This window comes from Scyliorhinus torazame, chromosome 23 (genome assembly GCF_047496885.1).
Source record: "Scyliorhinus torazame isolate Kashiwa2021f chromosome 23, sScyTor2.1, whole genome shotgun sequence".
Classification (NCBI taxonomy): Eukaryota; Metazoa; Chordata; class Chondrichthyes; order Carcharhiniformes; family Scyliorhinidae; genus Scyliorhinus; species Scyliorhinus torazame.
Genome location: NC_092729.1, coordinates 80,899,444 through 80,919,933, shown reverse-complemented (window position 1 = coordinate 80,919,933; position 20,490 = coordinate 80,899,444). Strand labels below are relative to the sequence as shown.

Genomic DNA, 20,490 nt, shown 5'->3' with positions numbered 1-20,490 from the left:
GCCACCTTTATACCGAGCCCGAGGGGAGGCGGAGACAGACTCCTTTATACCAAGCCCGAGGGGAGGCGGAGCCAGCCTCCTTTATACCGAGCCCGAGGGGAGGCGGAGCCAGCCACCTTTATACCGAGCCCGAGGGGAGGCGGAGCCAGCCTCCTTTATACCGAGCCCGAGGGGAGGCGGAGCCAGCCACCTTTATACCGGGCCCGAGGGGAGGCGGAGCCAGCCTCCTTTATACCGAGCCCGAGGGGAGGCGGAGCCAGCCACCTTTATACCGAGCCCGAGGAGAGGCGGAGCCAGCCACCTTTATACCGAGCCCGAGGGGAGGCGGAGCCAGCCACCTTTATACCGAGCCCGAGGGGAGGCGGAGCCAGCCACCTTTGTACCGAGCCCGAGGGGAGGCGGAGCCAGCCACCTTTATACCGAGCCCGAGGGGAGGCGGAGCCAGCCACCTTTATACCGAGCCCGAGGGGAGGCGGAGCCAGCCTCCTTTACACCGAGCCCGAGGGGAGGCGGAGCCTGCCACCTTTATACCGAGCCCGAGGGGAGGCGGAGCCAGCCACCTTTATACCGAGCCCGAGGGGAGGCGGAGTCAGCCACCTTTATACCGAGCCCGAGGAGAGGCGGAGCCAGCCACCTTTATACCGAGCCCGAGGAGAGGCGGAGCCAGCCTCCTTTATACCGAGACCGAGGGGAGGCGGAGCCAGCCACCTTTATACCGGGCCCGAGGGGAGGCGGAGCCAGCCACCTTTATACCGAGCCCGAGGGGAGGCGGAGCCAGCCACCTTTATACCGAGCCCGAGGGGAGGCGGAGCCAGCCACCTTTATACCGAGCCCGAGGGGAGGCGGAGCCAGCCACCTTTATACCGAGCCCGAGGGGAGGCGGAGCCAGCCACCTTTAATACCGTGCCCGAGGGGAGGCGGAGCCAGCCACCTTTATACCGAGCCCGAGGGGAGGCGGAGCCAGCCACCTTTATACCGAGCCCGAGGGGAGGCGGAGCCAGCCACCTTTATACCCAGCCCGAGGGGAGGCGGAGCCAGCCACCTTTATACCGAGCCCGAGGGGAGGCGGAGCCAGCCACCTTTAATACCGTGCCCGAGGGGAGGCGGAGCCAGCCACCTTTATACCGAGCCCGAGGGGAGGCGGAGCCAGCCACCTTTATACCGAGCCCGAGGGGAGGCGGAGCCAGCCACCTTTATACCGAGCCCGAGGGGAGGCGGAGCCAGCCACCTTTAATACCGTGCCCGAGGGGAGGCGGAGCCAGCCACCTTTATACCGAGCCCGAGGGGAGGCGGAGCCAGCCACCTTTATACCGAGCCCGAGGGGAGGCGGAGCCAGCCTCCATTATACCAAGCCCGAGGGGAGGCGGAGCCTGCCACCTTTATACCGAGCCCGAGGGGGGGCGGAGCCAGCCACCTTTATACCGAGCCCGAGGGGAGGCGGAGCCAGCCACCTTTATACCGAGCCCGAGGGGAGGCGGGGCCAGCCTCCTTTATACCGAGCCCGAGGGGAGGCGGAGCCAGTCACCTTTACACTGAGCCCGAGGGGAGGCGGAGCCAGCCACCTTTACACTGAGCCCGAGGGGAGGCGGAGCCAGCCACCTTTATACCCAGCACGAGGGGAGGCGGAGCCAGCCACCTTTATACCGAGCCCGAGGGGGGGCGGAGCCAGCCTCCTTTATACCGAGCCCGAGGGGCGGCGGAGCCAGTCACCTTTACACTGAGCCCGAGGGGAGGCGGAGCCAGCCACCTTTATACCGAGCCCGAGGGGAGGCGGAGCCAGCCACCTTTATACCGAGCCCGAGGAGAGGCGGAGCCAGCCACCTTTATACCCAGCGCGAGGAGAGGCGGAGCCAGCCTCCTTTATACGGAGCCCGAGGGGAGGCGGAGCCAGCCACCTTTATACCGAGCCCGAGGGGAGGCGGAGCCAGCCACCTTTATACCGAGCCCGAGGGGAGGCGGAGCCAGCCACCTTTATACCGGGCCCGAGGGGAGGCGGAGCCAGCCACCTTTATACAGAGCCCGAGGGGAGGCGGAGCCAGCCTCCTTTATACCGAGCCCGAGGGGAGGCGGAGCCAGCCACCTTTATACCGAGCCCGAGGGGAGGCGGAGCCAGTCACCTTTATACCGAGCCCGAGGGGATGCGGAGCCAGCCACCTTTATACCGAGCCCGAGGGGAGGCGGAGCCAGCCTCCTTTATACCGAGCCCGAGGGGAGGCGGAGCCAGCCACCTTTATACCGAGCCCGAGGGGAGGCTGAGCCAGCCACCTTTATACCGAGCCCGAGGGGAGGCGGAGCCAGCCTCCTTTATACCGAGCCCGAGGGGAGGCGGAGCCAGCCACCTTTATACCGAGCCCGAGGGGAGGCGGAGCCAGCCTCCTTTACACCGAGCCCGAGGGGAGGCGGAGCCAGCCACCTTTATACCGAGCCCGAGGGGAGGCGGAGCCAGCCACCTTTATACCGAGCCCGAGGGGAGGCGGAGCCAGCCTCCTTTATACCGAGCCCGAGGGGAGGCGGAGCCAGACACCTTTATACCGAGCCCGAGGGGAGGCGGAGCCAGCCACCTTTATACCGAGCCCGAGGGGAGGCGGAGCCAGCCTCCTTTATACCGAGGCCGAGGGGAGGCGGAGCCAGCCTCCTTTATACCGAGCCCGAGGGGAGCCGGAGCCAGCCACCTTTATACCGAGCCCGAGGGGAGGCGGAGCCTGCCACCTTTATACCCAGCCCGAGGGGAGGCGGAGCCAGCCACCTTTATACCGAGCCCGAGGGGAGGCGGAGCCTGCCACCTTTATACCGACACGAGGGGAGGCGGAGCCAGCCTCCTTTACACCGAGCCCGAGGGGAGGCGGAGCCAGCCACCTTTATACCGAGCCCGAGGGGAGGCGGAGCCAGCCTCCTTTAAACCGAGCCCGAGGGGAGGCGGAGCCAGCCTCCTTTATACCGAGCCCGAGGGGAGGCGGAGCCAGCCTCCTTTATACCGAGCCCGAGGGGAGGCGGAGCCAGCCTCCTTTATACCGAGCCCGAGCGGAGGCGGAGCCAGCCTCCTTTATACCGAGCCCGAGGGGAGGCGGAGCCAGCCTCCTTTATACCGAGCCCGGGGGGAGGCGGAGCCAGCCTCCTTTATACCGAGCCCGAGGGGGGGCGGAGCCAGCCACCTTTATACCGGGCCCGAGGGGAGGCGGAGCCAGCCACATTTATACCGAGCCCGAGGGGAGGCGGAGCCAGCCACCTTGATACCCAGCCCGAGGAGAGGCGGAGCCAGCCTCCTTTATACCGAGCCCGAGGGGGGGCGGAGCCAGCCACCTTTATACCGGGCCCGAGGGGAGGCGGAGCCAGCCACCTTTATACCGAGCCCGAGGGGAGGCGGAGCCAGCCACCTTTATACCGAGCCCGAGGGGAGGCGGAGCCAGCCACCTTTATACCGGGCCCGAGGGGGGGCGGAGCCAGCCACCTTTATACCGAGCCCGAGGGGAGGCGGAGCCAGCCTCCTTTATACCCAGCCCGAGGGGGGGGCGGAGCCAGCCACCTTTATACCGGGCCCGAGGGGAGGCGGAGCCAGCCACCTTTATACCGAGCCCGGGGAGGCGGAGCCAGCCTCCTTTATACCGAGCCCGAGGGGAGGCGGAGCCAGTCACCTTTATACCGAGCCCGAGGGGAGGCGGAGCCAGCCACCTTTATACCGAGCCCGAGGGGAGGCGGAGCCAGCCTCCTTTATACCGAGCCCGAGGGGAGGCGGAGCCAGTCACCTTTATACCGGGCCCGAGGGGAGGCGGAGCCAGCCTCCTTTATACCGAGCCCGAGGGGAGGCGGAGCCAGCCACCTTTATACCGAGCCCGAGGGGAGGCGGAGCCAGCCTCCTTTATACCGAGCCCGAGGGGAGGCGGAGCCAGCCACCTTTATACCGAGCCCGAGGAGAGGCGGAGCCAGCCTCCTTTATACCGAGCCCGAGGGGAGGCGGAGCCAGCCACCTTTATACCCAGCCCGAGGAGAGGCGGAGCCAGCCTCCTTTATACCGAGCCCGAGGGGAGGCGGAGCCAGCCACCTTTATACCGAGCCCGAGGGGAGGCGGAGCCAGCCACCTTTATACCGAGCCCGAGGGGAGGCGGAGCCAGCCACCTTTATACCGAGCCCGAGGGGAGGCGGAGCCAGCCTCCTTTATACCGAGCCCGAGGGGAGGCGGAGCCAGCCACCTTTATACCGAGCCCGAGGGGAGGGGGAGCCAGCCTCCTTTATACCGAGCCCGAGGGGAGGCGGAGACAGCCTCCTTTATACCGAGCCCGAGGGGAGGCGGAGCCAGCCTCCTTTATACCGAGCCCGAGGGGAGGCGGAGCCAGCCACCTTTAGACCGAGCCCGAGGGGAGGCGGAGCCAGCCACCTTTATACCGAGCCCGAGGGGAGGCGGAGACAGCCACCTTTATACCGGGCCCGAGGGGAGGCGGAGCCAGCCACCTTTATACCGAGTCCGAGGGGAGGCGGAGCCAGCCTCATTTATACCGAGCCCGAGGGGAGGCGGGGCCAGCCCCGTTTACACCGAGCCCGAGGGGAGGCGGAGCCAGCCACCTTTATACCGGGCCCGAGGGGAGGCGGAGCCAGCCACCTTTATACCGAGTCCGAGGGGAGGCGGAGCCAGCCTCATTTATACCGAGCCCGAGGGGAGGCGGAGCCAGCCACCTTTATATCGAGCCCGAGGGGAGGCGGAGCCAGCAACCTTTATACCGAGCCCGAGGGGAGGCTGAGCCAGCCTCCTTTATACCGAGCCCGAGGGGAGGCGGAGCCAGCCACCTTTATACCGAGCCCGAGGGGAGGCGGAGCCAGCCACCTTTATAGCGAGCCCGAGGGGAGGCGGGGCCAGCCCCGTTTACACCGAGCACGAGGGGAGGCGGAGTCAGCCTCCTTTATACGGAGCCCGAGGGGAGGCGGAGCCAGCCACCTTTACACCGAGCTCGAGGGGAGGCGGAGCCAGCCTCCTTTATACCGAGCCCGAGGGGAGGCGGAGCCACACACCTTTATACCGAGCCCGAGGGGAGGCGGAGCCAGCCACCTTTATACCGAGCCCGAGGGGAGGCGGAGTCAGCCACCTTTATACCGAGCTCGAGGGGAGGCGGAGACCAGCCACCTTTATACTGAGCCCGAGGGGAGGCGGAGCCAGCCACCTTTATACCGAGCCCGAGGGGAGGCGGAGCCAGCCTCCTTTATACCGAGCCCGAGGGGAGGCGGAGCCAGCCACCTTTATACCGAGCCCGAGGGGAGGCGGAGCCAGCCACCTTTATACCGAGCCGGAGGGGGGGCGGAGCCAGCCTCCTTTATACCGAGCCCGAGGGGAGGCGGAGCCAGCCTCCTTTATACCGAGCCCGAGGGGAGGCGGAGCCAGCCTCCTTTATACCGAGCCCGAGGGGAGGCGGAGCCAGCCTCCTTTATACCGAGCCCGAGGGGAGGCGGAGCCAGCCACCTTTATACCGAGCCCGAGGGGAGGCGGAGCCAGCCACCTTTATACCCAGCCCGAGGGGAGGCGGAGCCAGCCACCTTTATACCGAGCCCGAGGGGAGGCGGAGCCAGCCTCCTTTATACCGAGCCCGAGGGGAGGCGGAGCCAGCCACCTTTACACCGAGCCCGAGGGGGGGCGGAGCCAGCCTCCTTTATACCGAGCCCGAGGGGAGGCGGAGCCAGCCACCTTTATACCCAGCCCGAGGGGAGGCGGAGCCAGCCACCTTTACACCGAGCCCGATGGGGAGGGGGAGCCAGCCTCCTTTATACCCAGCCCGAGGGGAGGCGGAGCCAGCCACCTTTACACCGAGCCCGAGGGGGGGGCGGAGCCAGCCACCTTTATACCCAGCCCGAGGGGAGGCGGAGCCAGCCTCCTTTATACCGAGCCCGAGGGGAGGCGGAGCCAGCCACCTTTATACCGAGCCCGAGGGGAGGCGGAGCCAGCCACCTTTATACCGAGCCCGAGGGGAGGCGGAGCCAGCCACCTTTATACCGAGCCCGAGGGGAGGCGGAGCCAGCCACCTTTATACCGAGCCCGAGGGGAGGCGGAGCCAGCCTCCTTTATTCCGAGCCCGAGGGGAGGCGGAGCCAGCTACCTTTATACCGAGCCCGAGGGGAGGCGGAGCCAGCCACCTTTATACCCAGCCCGAGGGGAGGCGGAGCCAGCCACCTTTACACCGAGCCCGAGGGGAGGCGGAGCCAGCCACCTTTATACCGAGCCCGAGGGGAGGCGGAGCCAGCCTCCTTTACACCGAGCCCGAGGGGAGGGGGAGCCAGCCACCTTTATACCAAGCCCGAGGGGAGGCGGAGCCAGCCACCTTTATACCGAGCCCGAGGGGAGGGGGAGCCAGCCACCTTTACACCGAGCCCGAGGGGGGGCGGAGCCAGCCACCTTTATACCGAGCCCGAGGGGAGGCGGAGCCAGCCACCTTTATACCGAGCCCGAGGGGGGGCGGAGCCAGCCACCTTTACACCGAGCCCGAGGGGAGGCGGAGCCAGCCTCCTTTACACCGAGCCCGAGGGGAGGGGGAGCCAGCCACCTTTATACCGAGCCCGAGGGGAGGCGGAGCCAGCCACCTTTATACCGAGCCCGAGGGGAGGCGGAGCCAGCCTCCTTTATACCCAGCCCGAGGGGAGGCGGAGCCAGCCTCCTTTATACCGGGCCCGAGGGGAGGCGGAGCCAGCCACCTTTATACCGAGCCCGAGGGGAGGCGGAGCCAGCCACCTTTATACCGAGCCCGAGGGGAGGCGGAGCCAGCCACCTTTATACCGAGCCCGAGGAGAGGCGGAGCCAGCCTCCTTTATACCGAGCCCGAGGGGAGGCGGAGCCAGCCTCCTTTAAACCGAGCCCGAGGGGAGGCGGAGCCAGCCTCCTTTATACCGAGCCCGAGGGGAGGCGGAGCCAGCCTCCTTTATACCGAGCCCGAGGGGAGGCGGAGCCAGCCTCCTTTATACCGAGCCCGAGGGGAGGCGGAGCCAGCCTCCTTTATACCGAGCCCGATGGGGAGGGGGAGCCAGCCTCCTTTATACCGAGCCCGAGGGGAGGCGGAGCCAGCCACCTTTATACCGAGCCCGAGGGGAGGCGGAGCCAGCCTCCTTTATACCGAGCCCGAGGGGAGGCGGAGCCAGCCTCCTTTATACCGAGCCCGAGGGGAGGCGGAGCCAGCCTCCTTTATACCGAGCCCGAGGGTAGGCGGAGCCAGCCACCTTTATACCGAGCCCGAGGGGAGGCGGAGCCAGCCACCTTTATACCGAGCCCGAGGGGAGGCGGAGCCAGCCACCTTTATACCGAGCCCGAGGGGAGGCGGAGCCAGCCACCTTTATACCGAGCCCGAGGGTAGGCGGAGCCAGCCTCCTTTATACCGAGCCCGAGGGGAGGCGGAGCCAGCCACCTTTATACCGAGACCGAGGGGAGGCGGAGCCAGCCACCTTTATACCGAGCCCGAGGGGAGGCGGAGCCAGCCACCTTTATACCGAGCCCGAGGGGGGGCGGAGCCAGCCTCCTTTATACCGAGCCCGAGGGGAGGCGGAGCCAGCCACCTTTATACCGAGCCCGAGGGGAGGCGGAGCCAGCCACCTTTATACCGAGCCCGAGGGGAGGCGGAGCCAGCCACCTTTATACCGAGCCCGAGGGGAGGCGGAGCCAGCCACCTTTATACCGAGCCCGAGGGGAGGCGGAGCCAGCCACCTTTACACCGAGCCCGGGGGAGGCGGAGCCAGCCACCTTTATACCGAGCCCGAGGGGAGGCGGAGCCAGCCACCTTTACACCGAGCCCGAGGGGAGGCGGAGCCAGCCACCTTTACACCGAGCCCGAGGGGAGGCGGAGCCAGCCACCTTTACACCGAGCCCGAGGGGAGGCGGAGCCAGCCACCTTTATACCGAGCCCGAGGGGGGGCGGAGCCAGCCTCCTTTATACCGAGCCCGAGGGGAGGCGGAGCCAGCCACCTTTATACCGAGCCCGAGGGGAGGCGGAGCCAGCTACCTTTATACCGAGCCCGAGGGGGGGCGGAGCCAGCCACCTTTATACCGAGCCCGAGGGGAGGCGGAGCCAGCCACCTTTATACCCAGCCCGAGGGGAGGCGGAGCCAGCCACCTTTATACCGAGCCCGAGGGGAGGCGGAGCCAGCCACCTTTATACCGAGCCCGAGGGGAGGCGGAGCCAGCCACCTTTATACCGAGCCCGAGGGGAGGCGGAGCCAGCTACCTTTATACCGAGCCCGAGGGGGGGCGGAGCCAGCCACCTTTATACCGAGCCCGAGGGGGGGCGGAGCCAGCCACCTTTATACCGAGCCCGAGGGGAGGCGGAGCCAGCCACCTTTATACCGAGCCCGAGGGGAGGCGGAGCCAGCCACCTTTATACCGAGCCCGAGGGGAGGCGGAGCCAGCCTCCATTATACAGAGCCCGAGGGGAGGCGGAGCCAGCCACCTTTATACCGAGCCCGAGGGGAGGCGGAGCCAGCCACCTTTATACCGAGCCCGAGGGGGGGCGGAGCCAGCCACGTTTATACCGAGCCCGAGGGGAGGCGGAGCCAGCCACCTTTATACCGGGCCCGAGGGGAGGCGGGGCCAGCCACCTTTATACCGAGCCCGAGGGGAGGGGGAGCCAGCCACCTTTATACCGAGCCCGAGGGGAGGCGGAGCCAGCCTCCATTATACCGAGCCCAAGGGGAGGCGGAGCCAGCCACCTTTATACCGAGCCCGAGGGGAGGCGGAGCCAGCCACCTTTATACCGAGCCAGAGGGGAGGCGGAGCCAGCCTCCATTATACCGAGCCCGAGGGGAGGCGGAGCCAGCCACCTTTATACCGAGCCAGAGGGGAGGCGGAGCCAGCCTCCATTATACCGAGCCCGAGGGGAGGCGGAGCCAGCCTCCTTTATACCGAGCCCGAGGGGGGGCGGAGCCAGCCATCTTTATACCGAGCCCGAGGGGGGCGGAGCCAGCCTCCTCTACACCGAGCCCGAGGGGAGGCGGAGCCAGCCACCTTTATACCGAGCCCGAGGGGAGGCGGAGCCAGCCACCTTTATACCGAGCCCGAGGGGAGGCGGAGCCAGCCACCTTTATACCGAGCCCGAGGGGAGGCGGAGCCAGCTACCTTTATACCGAGCCCGAGGGGAGGCGGAGCCAGCCACCTTTATACCCAGCCCGAGGGGAGGCGGAGCCAGCTACCTTTATACCGAGCCGGAGGGGGGGCGGAGCCAGCCTCCTTTATACCGAGCCCGAGGGGAGGCGGAGCCAGCTACCTTTATACCGAGCCCGAGGGGGGGCGGAGCCAGCCACCTTTATACCGAGCCCGAGGGGAGGGGGAGCCAGCCACCTTTATACCGAGCCCGAGGGGAGGCGGAGCCAGCCACCTTTATACCGAGCCCGAGGGGAGGCGGAGCCAGCCACCTTTATACCGAGCCCGAGGGGAGGCGGAGCCAGCCACCTTTATACCCAGCCCGAGGGGAGGCGGAGCCAGCCACCTTTACACCGAGCCCGAGGGGAGGCGGAGCCAGCCACCTTTATACCGAGCCCGAGGGGAGGCGGAGCCAGCCTCCTTTACACCGAGCCCGAGGGGAGGGGGAGCCAGCCACCTTTATACCAAGCCCGAGGGGAGGCGGAGCCAGCCACCTTTATACCGAGCCCGAGGGGAGGGGGAGCCAGCCACCTTTACACCGAGCCCGAGGGGGGGCGGAGCCAGCCACCTTTATACCGAGCCCGAGGGGAGGCGGAGCCAGCCACCTTTATACCGAGCCCGAGGGGGGGCGGAGCCAGCCACCTTTACACCGAGCCCGAGGGGAGGCGGAGCCAGCCTCCTTTACACCGAGCCCGAGGGGAGGGGGAGCCAGCCACCTTTATACCGAGCCCGAGGGGAGGCGGAGCCAGCCACCTTTATACCGAGCCCGAGGGGAGGCGGAGCCAGCCTCCTTTATACCCAGCCCGAGGGGAGGCGGAGCCAGCCTCCTTTATACCGGGCCCGAGGGGAGGCGGAGCCAGCCACCTTTATACCGAGCCCGAGGGGAGGCGGAGCCAGCCACCTTTATACCGAGCCCGAGGGGAGGCGGAGCCAGCCACCTTTATACCGAGCCCGAGGAGAGGCGGAGCCAGCCTCCTTTATACCGAGCCCGAGGGGAGGCGGAGCCAGCCTCCTTTAAACCGAGCCCGAGGGGAGGCGGAGCCAGCCTCCTTTATACCGAGCCCGAGGGGAGGCGGAGCCAGCCTCCTTTATACCGAGCCCGAGGGGAGGCGGAGCCAGCCTCCTTTATACCGAGCCCGAGGGGAGGCGGAGCCAGCCTCCTTTATACCGAGCCCGATGGGGAGGGGGAGCCAGCCTCCTTTATACCGAGCCCGAGGGGAGGCGGAGCCAGCCACCTTTATACCGAGCCCGAGGGGAGGCGGAGCCAGCCTCCTTTATACCGAGCCCGAGGGGAGGCGGAGCCAGCCTCCTTTATACCGAGCCCGAGGGGAGGCGGAGCCAGCCTCCTTTATACCGAGCCCGAGGGTAGGCGGAGCCAGCCACCTTTATACCGAGCCCGAGGGGAGGCGGAGCCAGCCACCTTTATACCGAGCCCGAGGGGAGGCGGAGCCAGCCACCTTTATACCGAGCCCGAGGGGAGGCGGAGCCAGCCACCTTTATACCGAGCCCGAGGGTAGGCGGAGCCAGCCTCCTTTATACCGAGCCCGAGGGGAGGCGGAGCCAGCCACCTTTATACCGAGACCGAGGGGAGGCGGAGCCAGCCACCTTTATACCGAGCCCGAGGGGAGGCGGAGCCAGCCACCTTTATACCGAGCCCGAGGGGGGGCGGAGCCAGCCTCCTTTATACCGAGCCCGAGGGGAGGCGGAGCCAGCCACCTTTATACCGAGCCCGAGGGGAGGCGGAGCCAGCCACCTTTATACCGAGCCCGAGGGGAGGCGGAGCCAGCCACCTTTATACCGAGCCCGAGGGGAGGCGGAGCCAGCCACCTTTATACCGAGCCCGAGGGGAGGCGGAGCCAGCCACCTTTACACCGAGCCCGGGGGAGGCGGAGCCAGCCACCTTTATACCGAGCCCGAGGGGAGGCGGAGCCAGCCACCTTTACACCGAGCCCGAGGGGAGGCGGAGCCAGCCACCTTTACACCGAGCCCGAGGGGAGGCGGAGCCAGCCACCTTTACACCGAGCCCGAGGGGAGGCGGAGCCAGCCACCTTTATACCGAGCCCGAGGGGGGGCGGAGCCAGCCTCCTTTATACCGAGCCCGAGGGGAGGCGGAGCCAGCCACCTTTATACCGAGCCCGAGGGGAGGCGGAGCCAGCTACCTTTATACCGAGCCCGAGGGGGGGCGGAGCCAGCCACCTTTATACCGAGCCCGAGGGGAGGCGGAGCCAGCCACCTTTATACCCAGCCCGAGGGGAGGCGGAGCCAGCCACCTTTATACCGAGCCCGAGGGGAGGCGGAGCCAGCCACCTTTATACCGAGCCCGAGGGGAGGCGGAGCCAGCCACCTTTATACCGAGCCCGAGGGGAGGCGGAGCCAGCTACCTTTATACCGAGCCCGAGGGGGGGCGGAGCCAGCCACCTTTATACCGAGCCCGAGGGGGGGCGGAGCCAGCCACCTTTATACCGAGCCCGAGGGGAGGCGGAGCCAGCCACCTTTATACCGAGCCCGAGGGGAGGCGGAGCCAGCCACCTTTATACCGAGCCCGAGGGGAGGCGGAGCCAGCCTCCATTATACAGAGCCCGAGGGGAGGCGGAGCCAGCCACCTTTATACCGAGCCCGAGGGGAGGCGGAGCCAGCCACCTTTATACCGAGCCCGAGGGGGGGCGGAGCCAGCCACGTTTATACCGAGCCCGAGGGGAGGCGGAGCCAGCCACCTTTATACCGGGCCCGAGGGGAGGCGGGGCCAGCCACCTTTATACCGAGCCCGAGGGGAGGGGGAGCCAGCCACCTTTATACCGAGCCCGAGGGGAGGCGGAGCCAGCCTCCATTATACCGAGCCCAAGGGGAGGCGGAGCCAGCCACCTTTATACCGAGCCCGAGGGGAGGCGGAGCCAGCCACCTTTATACCGAGCCAGAGGGGAGGCGGAGCCAGCCTCCATTATACCGAGCCCGAGGGGAGGCGGAGCCAGCCACCTTTATACCGAGCCAGAGGGGAGGCGGAGCCAGCCTCCATTATACCGAGCCCGAGGGGAGGCGGAGCCAGCCTCCTTTATACCGAGCCCGAGGGGGGGCGGAGCCAGCCATCTTTATACCGAGCCCGAGGGGGGCGGAGCCAGCCTCCTCTACACCGAGCCCGAGGGGAGGCGGAGCCAGCCACCTTTATACCGAGCCCGAGGGGAGGCGGAGCCAGCCACCTTTATACCGAGCCCGAGGGGAGGCGGAGCCAGCCACCTTTATACCGAGCCCGAGGGGAGGCGGAGCCAGCTACCTTTATACCGAGCCCGAGGGGAGGCGGAGCCAGCCACCTTTATACCCAGCCCGAGGGGAGGCGGAGCCAGCTACCTTTATACCGAGCCGGAGGGGGGGCGGAGCCAGCCTCCTTTATACCGAGCCCGAGGGGAGGCGGAGCCAGCTACCTTTATACCGAGCCCGAGGGGGGGCGGAGCCAGCCACCTTTATACCGAGCCCGAGGGGAGGGGGAGCCAGCCACCTTTATACCGAGCCCGAGGGGAGGCGGAGCCAGCCACCTTTATACCGAGCCCGAGGGGAGGCGGAGCCAGCCACCTTTATACCGAGCCCGAGGGGAGGCGGAGCCAGCCACCTTTATACCGAGCCCGAGGGGAGGCGGAGCCAGCTACCTTTATACCCAGCCCGAGGGGAGGCGGAGCCAGCCACCTTTATACCGAGCCCGAGGGGAGGCGGAGCCTGCCACCTTTATACCGAGCCCGAGGGGAGGCGGAGCCAGCCACCTTTAATACCGTGCCCGAGGGGAGGCGGAGCCAGCCTCCTTTATACCGAGCCCGAGGGGAGGCGGAGTCAGCCTCCTTTATACCGAGCCCGAGGGGAGGCGGAGCCAGCCACCTTTATACCGAGCCCGAGGGGAGGCGGAGCCTGCCACCTTTATACCGAGCCGGAGGGGGGGCGGAGCCAGCCTCCTTTATACCGAGCCCGAGGGGAGGCGGAGCCAGCCACCTTTATACCGAGCCCGAGGGGGGGCGGAGCCAGCCACCTTTATACCCAGCCCGAGGGGAGGCGGAGCCAGCTACCTTTATACCGAGCCCGAGGGGAGGCGGAGCCAGCCACCTTTATACCGGGCCCGAGGGGAGGCGGAGCCAGCCACCTTTACACCGAGCCCGAGGGGGGGCGGAGCCAGCCACCTTTATACCCAGCCCGAGGGGGGGCGGAGCCAGCCACCTTTATACCGAGCCCGAGGGGAGGCGGAGCCAGCAGAGATTACCACAATACACACATTATACACTACAGTGGTTTACCACATTCACTCTCTCTCTCCCTCTGTCTCTCTCTCAGTCTCCCTCTTTCTCTCCCTCTTTCTCTCTCTGTCTCTCTCTCTCTATCTCTGTCTCTCTCTCTTTCTCCCTCTCTTTCTCTCTCTCTCTTTCTCTGTCTCTTTCTCTAAGTCTCTCTCTCTCAATCTCTCTGTCTCTCTCTCTCTCTCTGTCTCTCTCTCTCTCTCGCTCTCTGTCTCTCTGTCTGTCTCTTTCTCTCTTTCTTTCTCTCTCTCTCTCGGTCCCTCTCTCTCCCTTTCTCTCTCTGTCTCCTGCTTTCTCTCGCCCTTTCCCTCCCTCTTTCTCTCTCTGTCTGTCTCTCTCTCTCTGTCTGTCTCTCTCTCTCTGTCTCTCTCTCTCGCTCTCTGTGTCTCTCTCTCCGCACTGACCCCTCCCCCTCCGCACTGACCCCTCCCCCTCCGCACTGACCCCTCTCCCTCCGCACTGACCCCTCCCCCTCCGCACAGGCCCCTCTCCCTCCGCACTGGTCCCTCCCCCTCCGCACTGACCCCTCCCCCTCTGCACTGACCCCTCCCCCTCCGCACTGACCCCTCCCCCTCTGCACTGACCCCTCCCCCTCCGCACTGACACCTCCCCCTCTGCACTGACCCCTCCCCCTCTGCACTGACCCCTCCCCCTCCGCACTGACCCTCCCCCTCCGCACTGACCCCTCCCCCTCCGCACTGACCCCTCCCCCTCCGCACTGACCCCTCCCCCTCCACACTGACCCCTCCCCCTCCACACTGACTCCTCCCCCTCCGCACTGACCCCTCCCCCTCCGCACTGACCCCTCCCCCTCCGCACAGACCCCTCCCCCTCCGCACTGACCCCTCCCCCTCCGCACTGACCCCTCCCCCTCCGCACTGACCCCTCCCCCTCCGCACAGACCCCTCCCCCTCCGCACTGGCCCCTCCCCCTCCGCACTGACCCCTCCCCCTCCGCACTGGCCCCTCCCCCTCCGCACTGGCCCCTCCCCCTCCGCACTGGCCCCTCCCCCTCCGCACTGGCCCCTCCCCCTCCGCACTGACCCCTCCCCCTCCGCACTGGCCCCTCCCCCTCCGCACTGACCCCTCCCCCTCCGCACTGACCCCACCCCCTCCGCACTGAGCCCTCCCCCTCCGCACTGAGCCCTCCCCCTCCGCACTGACCCCTCCCCCTCCGCACTGACCCCTCCTCCTCCGCACTGAGCCCTCCCCCTCCGCACTGGCCCCTCCCCCTCCGCACTGACCTGTCAATGATTCTCGAGCCTTGCCTTTCCCAGGTGACCTGCCCAAACCCAGCCTGGAGCTCGGGGGAGAGGACGGGCTCTCGCTGCCCGGAGAAGGGTTCAGCCTGACCTGCCAGGCTCCTGCGGGTGAAACAGGCCGCAGGTTCTACCTGTACCGGGCCCCGGACCGCCCTCCGCTGCTGACCGCCAAGGCCCAACGCGGGAGCCCGACAGTGACCTTCGATCTCCGCAACGTCACGCGCAACGCAAGGGATTTCTATCGGTGTGCCTACCGCAGGCAGCGGGGCGGCGACGAGAGCTTCTCTCAACGGAGCGACCCCGTCCTGATCGACACGGCGTGAGTCCCCAAAACCTCTGTATCTAACCCCGTGCTGGACCTGTCCTGGGAGTGTTTGATGGGGACAGTGTAGAGGGAGCTTTACTCTGTATCTAACCCCGTGCTGTACCTGTCCTGGGAGTGTTTGATGGGGACAGTGTAGAGGGAGCTTTACTCTGTATCTAACCCCGTGCTGTACCTGTCCTGGGAGTGTTTGATGGGGACAGTGTAGAGGGAGCTTTACTCTGTATCTAACCCCGTGCTGGACCTGTTCTGGGAGTGTTTGATAGGGACAGTGTAGAGGGAGCTTTACTCTGTATCTAACCCCGTGCTGGACCTGTTCTGGGAGTGTTTGATAGGGACAGTGTAGAGGGAGCTTTACTCTGTATCTAACCCCGTGCTGGACCTGTTCTGGGAGTGTTTGATGGGGACAGTGTAGAGGGAGCCTTACTCTGTATCTAACCCCGTGCTGTACCTGTCCCGGGAGTGTTTGATGGGGACAGTGTCGAGGGAGCTTTACTCTGTATCTAACCCGTGCTGTACCTGTCCTGGGCGTGTTTGATGGGGACAGTGTAGAGGGAGCTTTACTCTGTATCTAACCCCGTGCTGGACCTGTTCTGGGAGTGTTTGATAGGGACAGTGTAGAGGGAGCTTTACTCTGTATCTAACCCCGTGCTGGACCTGTTCTGGGAGTGTTTGATGGGGACAGTGTAGAGGGAGCCTTACTCTGTATCTAACCCCGTGCTGTACCTGTCCCGGGAGTGTTTGATGGGGACAGTGTCGAGGGAGCTTTACTCTGTATCTAACCCGTGCTGTACCTGTCCTGGGCGTGTTTGATGGGGACAGTGTCGAGGGAGCTTTACTCTGTATCTAACCCGTGCTGTACCTGTCCTGGGAGTGTTTGATGGGGACAGTGTAGAGGGAGCTTTACTCTGTATCTAACCCCATGCTGTCCCTGTCCTGGGAGTGTTTGCTGGGGACAGTGTAGAGGGAGCTTTACTCTGTATCTAACCCCGTGCTGTACCTGTTCTGGGAGTGTTTGCTGGGGACAGTGTAGAGGGAGCTTTACTCTGTATTTAACCCCGTGCTGTACCTGTTCTGGGAGTGTTTGCTGGGGACAGTGTAGAGGGAGCTTTACTCTGTATCTAACCCCGTGCTGTACCTGTCCTGGGAGTGTTTGCTGGGGACAGTGTAGAGGGAGCTTTACTCTGTATCTAACCCCGTGCTGTACCTGTCCTGGGAGTGTTTGATGGGGACAGTGTAGAGGGAGCTTTACTCTGTATCTAACCCCGTGCTGTACCTGTTCTGGGAGTGTTTGCTGGGGACAGTGTAGAGGGAGCTTTACTCTGTATCTAACCCCGTGCTGTACCTGTTCTGGGAGTGTTTGATGGGGACAGTGTAGAGGGAGCTTTACTCTGTATCTAACCCCGCGCTGTACCTGTCCTGGGAGTGTTTGATGGGGACAGTGTCGAGGGAGTTTTACTCTGTATCTAACCCCGTTCTGTACCTGTCCTGGGAGTGTTTGATGGGGACAGTGTAGAGGGAGCTTTACTCTGTATCTAACCCCGTGCTGTACCTGTCCTGGGAGTGTTTGATGGGGACAGTGTCGAGGGAGTTTTACTCTGTATCTAACCCCGTTCTGTACCTGTCCTGGGAGTGTTTGATGGGACAGTGTAGAGGGAGCTTTACTCTATATCTAACCCCGTGCTGTACCTGTCCTGGGAGTGTTTGATGGGGACAGTGTAGAGGGAGCTTTACTCTGTATCTAACCCCGTGCTGTACCTGTCCTGGGAGTGTTTGTTGGGGTCAGTGCAGAGGGAGCTTTACTCTTTATCGAACCACGCGCTGTACCTGTTCTGGGAGTGTTTGATGGCGATGGTGTAGAGGGAGCTTTACTCTGTATCTAACCCCGTGCTGTACCTGTCCTGGGAGTGTTTGATGGGGACAGTGTAGAGGGAGCTTTACTCTGTATCTAACCCCGTGCTGTACCTGCCCTGGGAGTGTTTGATGGGGACAGTGTAGAGGGAGCTTTACTCTGTATCTAACCCCGTGCTGTACCTGTCCTGGGAGTGTTTGATGGGGATGGTGTAGAGGGAGCTTTACTCTGTATCTAACCCCGTGCCGTACCTGTCCTGGGAGTGTTTGCTGGGGACAGTGTAGAGGGAGCTTTACTCTGTATCTAACCCCGTGCTGTACCTGTCCTGGGAGTGTTTAATGGGGACAGTGTAGAGGGAGCTTTACTCTGTATCTAACCCCGTGCTGTTCCTGCCCTGGGAGTGTTTGATGGGGACAGTGTAGAGGGAGCTTTACTCTGTATCTAACCCCGTGCTGTACCTGTCCTGGGAGTGTCTGATGGGGACAGTGGAGAGGGAGCTTTACTCTGTATCTAACCCCGTGCTGTACCTGTCCTGGGAGTGTTTGATGGGGACAGTGTAGAGGGAGCGTTACTCTGTACCTAACCCCGTGCTGTACCTGTCCTGGGAGTGTTTGATGGGGACAGTGTAGAGGGAGATTTACTCTGTATCTAACCGCGTTCTGTACCTGTCCTGGGAGTGTTTGATGGGGACAGTGTAGAGGGAGCTTTACTCTGTATCTAACCCTGTGCTGTACCTGTCCTGGGAGTGTTTGATGGGGATAGTGTAGAGGGAGCTTTACTCTGTATCTAACCCCGTGTTGTACCAGTCCTGGGAGTGTTTGATGGGGACAGTGTAGAGGGATCTTTACTCTGTATCTAACCCCGTGATGTACCTGTCCTGGGAGTGTTTGATGGGGACAGTGTAGAGGGAGCTTTACTCTGTATCTAACCCTGTGCTGTACCTGTCCTGGGAGTGTTTGATGGGGATAGTGTAGAGGGAGCTTTACTCTGTATCTAACCCCGTGTTGTACCAGTCCTGGGAGTGTTTGATGGGGACAGTGTAGAGGGATCTTTACTCTGTATCTAACCCCGTGATGTACCTGTCCTGGGAGTGTTTGATGGGGACAGTGTAGAGGGAGATTTACTCTGTATCTAACCCCGCGCTGTACTTGTCCTGCGAGTGTTTGCTGGGGACAGTGTAGAGGGAGCTTTACTCTCTATCTAACCCCGTGCCGTACCTGTCCTGGGAGTGTTTGCTGGGGACAGTGTAGAGGGAGCTTTACTCTGTGTCTAACCCCGTGCTGTACCTGCCCTGGGAGAGTTTGATGGGGACAGTGTAGAGGGAGCATTACTCTGTGTCTAACCCCGTGCTGTACCTGCCCTGGGAGTGTTTGTTGGGGACAGTGTCGAGGGAGCTTTACTCTGTATCTAACCCCGTGCTGTACCTGTCCTGGGAGTGTTTGATGGGGACAGTGTAGAGGGAGCTTTACTCTGTATCTAACCCCGTGCTGTACCTGTCCTGGGAGTGTTTGCTGGGGACAGTGTAGAGGGAGCTTTACTCTCTATCTAACCCAGTGCTGTACCTGTCCTGGGAGTGTTTGATGGGGACAGTGTAGAGGGAGCTTTACTCTGTATCTAACCCCGTGCTGTACCTGTCCTGGGAGTGTTTGATGGGGATGGTGTAGAGGGAGCTTTACTCTGTATCTAACCCCGTGCCGTACCTGTCCTGGGAGTGTTTGCTGGGGACAGTGTAGAGGGAGCTTTACTCTGTATCTAACCCCGTGCTGTACCTGTCCTGGGAGTGTTTGATGGGGACAGTGTAGAGGGAGCTTTACTCTGTATCTAACCCCGTGCTGTACCTGTCCTGGGAGTGTTTGATGGGGACAGTGTAGAGGGAGCTTTACTCTGTATCTAACCCCGTGCTGTACCGGTCCTGGGAGTGTTTGATGGGGACAGTGTAGAGGGAGCTTTACTCTGTATCTAATCCCGTGCTGTACCTGTCCTGGGAGTGTTTGATGGGGACAGTGTAGAGGGAGCTTTACTCTGTATCTAACCCCGTGCTGTACCTGTCCTGGGAGTGTTTGATGGGGACAGTGTGGAGGGAGCTTTACTCTGTATCTAACCCCGTGCTGTACCTGTCCTGGGAGTGTTTGATGGGGACAGTGTAGAGGGAGCTTTACTCTGTATCTAACCCCGTGCTGTACCTGTCCTGGGAGTGTTTGATGGGGACAGTGTAGAGGGAGCTTTACTCTGTATCTAACCCCGTGCTGTACCTGTCCTGGGAGTGTTTGATGGGGACAGTGTAGAGGGAGCTTTACTCTGTATCTAACCCCGTGCTGTACCTGTCCTGGGAGTGTTTGATGGGGACAGTGTAGAGGGAGCTTTACTCTGTATCTCACCCCGTGCTGTACCTGTCCTGGGAGTGTTTGATGGGGACAGTGTAGAGGGAGCTTTACTCTGTATCTAACCACGTGCTGTACCTGTCCTGGGAGTGTTTGATGTGGACAGTGTAGAGGGAGCTTTACTCTGTATCAAACCCCGTGCTGTACCTGTCCTGGGAGTGTTTGATGGGGACAGTGTAGAGGGAGCTTTACTCTGTATCTAACCCCGTGCTGTACCTGTCCTGGGAGTGTTTGATGGGGACAGTGTAGAGGGAGCTTTACTCTGTATCTAACCCCGTGCTGTACCTGTCCTGCGAGTGTTTGATGGGGACAGTGTAGAGGGAGCTTTACTCTGTATCTAACACCGTGCTGTACCTGTCCTGGGAGTGTTTGATGGGGACAGTGTAGAGGGAGCTTTACTCTGTATCTAACCCCGTGCTGTACCTGTCCTGGGAGTGTTTGATGGGGACAGTGTAGAGGGAGCTTTACTCTGTATCTAACCCCGTGCTGTACCTGTCCTGGGAGTGTTTGATGGGGACAGTGTAGAGGGAGCTTGACTCTGTATCTAACCCCGTGCTGTACCTGTCCTGGGAGTGTTTGATGGGGACAGTGTAGAGGGAGCTTGACTCTGTATCTAACCCCGTGCTGGACCTGTCCTGGGAGTGTTTGATGGGGACAGTGTAGAGGGAGCTGTACTCTGTATCTAACCCCGTGCTGTACCTGTCCTGGGAGTGTTTGATGGGGACAGTGTAGAGGGAGCTTTACTCTGTATCTAACCCCGTGCTGTACCTGTCCTGGGAGTGTTTGATGGGGACGGTGTAGAGGGAGCTTTACTCTGTATCTAACCCCGTGCTGTACCTGTCCTGGGAGTGTTTGATGGGGACAGTGTAGAGAGAGCTTTACTCTGTATCTAACCCCGCGCTGTACTTGTCCTGCGAGTGTTTGCTGGGGACAGTGTAGAGGGAGCTTTACTCTGTATCTAACCCCGTGCTGTACCTGTCCTGGGAATGTTTGATGGGGACAGGGTAGAGGGAGCTTTACTCTGTATCTAACCCCGTGCTGTACCTGTCCTGGGAGTGTTTGATGGGGACAGTGTAGAGGGAGCTTTACTCTGTATCTAACCCCGTGCTGTACCTGTCCTGGGAGTGTTTGATGGGGACAATGTAGAGGGAGCTTTACTCTGTATCTAACCCCGTGCTGTACCTGTCCTGGGAGTGTTTGATGGGGACAGTGTAGAGGGAGATTTACTCTGTATCGAACCGCGTGCTGTACCTGTCCTGGGAGTGTTTGATGGGGACAGTGTAGAGGGAGCATTACTCTGTATCTA

General features: G+C 63.4%; 1 protein-coding gene across 1 annotated transcript in view; it reads left to right on the top strand.

The window, feature by feature from the left end:
* The window catches only part of LOC140399629 (immunoglobulin superfamily member 1-like), a 646,087-nt gene that overhangs the window by 603,057 nt on the left and 22,540 nt on the right, over positions 1 to 20,490 (top strand). The window contains exon 9 of the mRNA XM_072489165.1: positions 14,645 to 14,948. Within this exon, the coding sequence (XP_072345266.1) occupies positions 14,645 to 14,948 (304 nt within the window). The remainder of the gene's footprint in view (positions 1 to 14,644; positions 14,949 to 20,490) is intronic.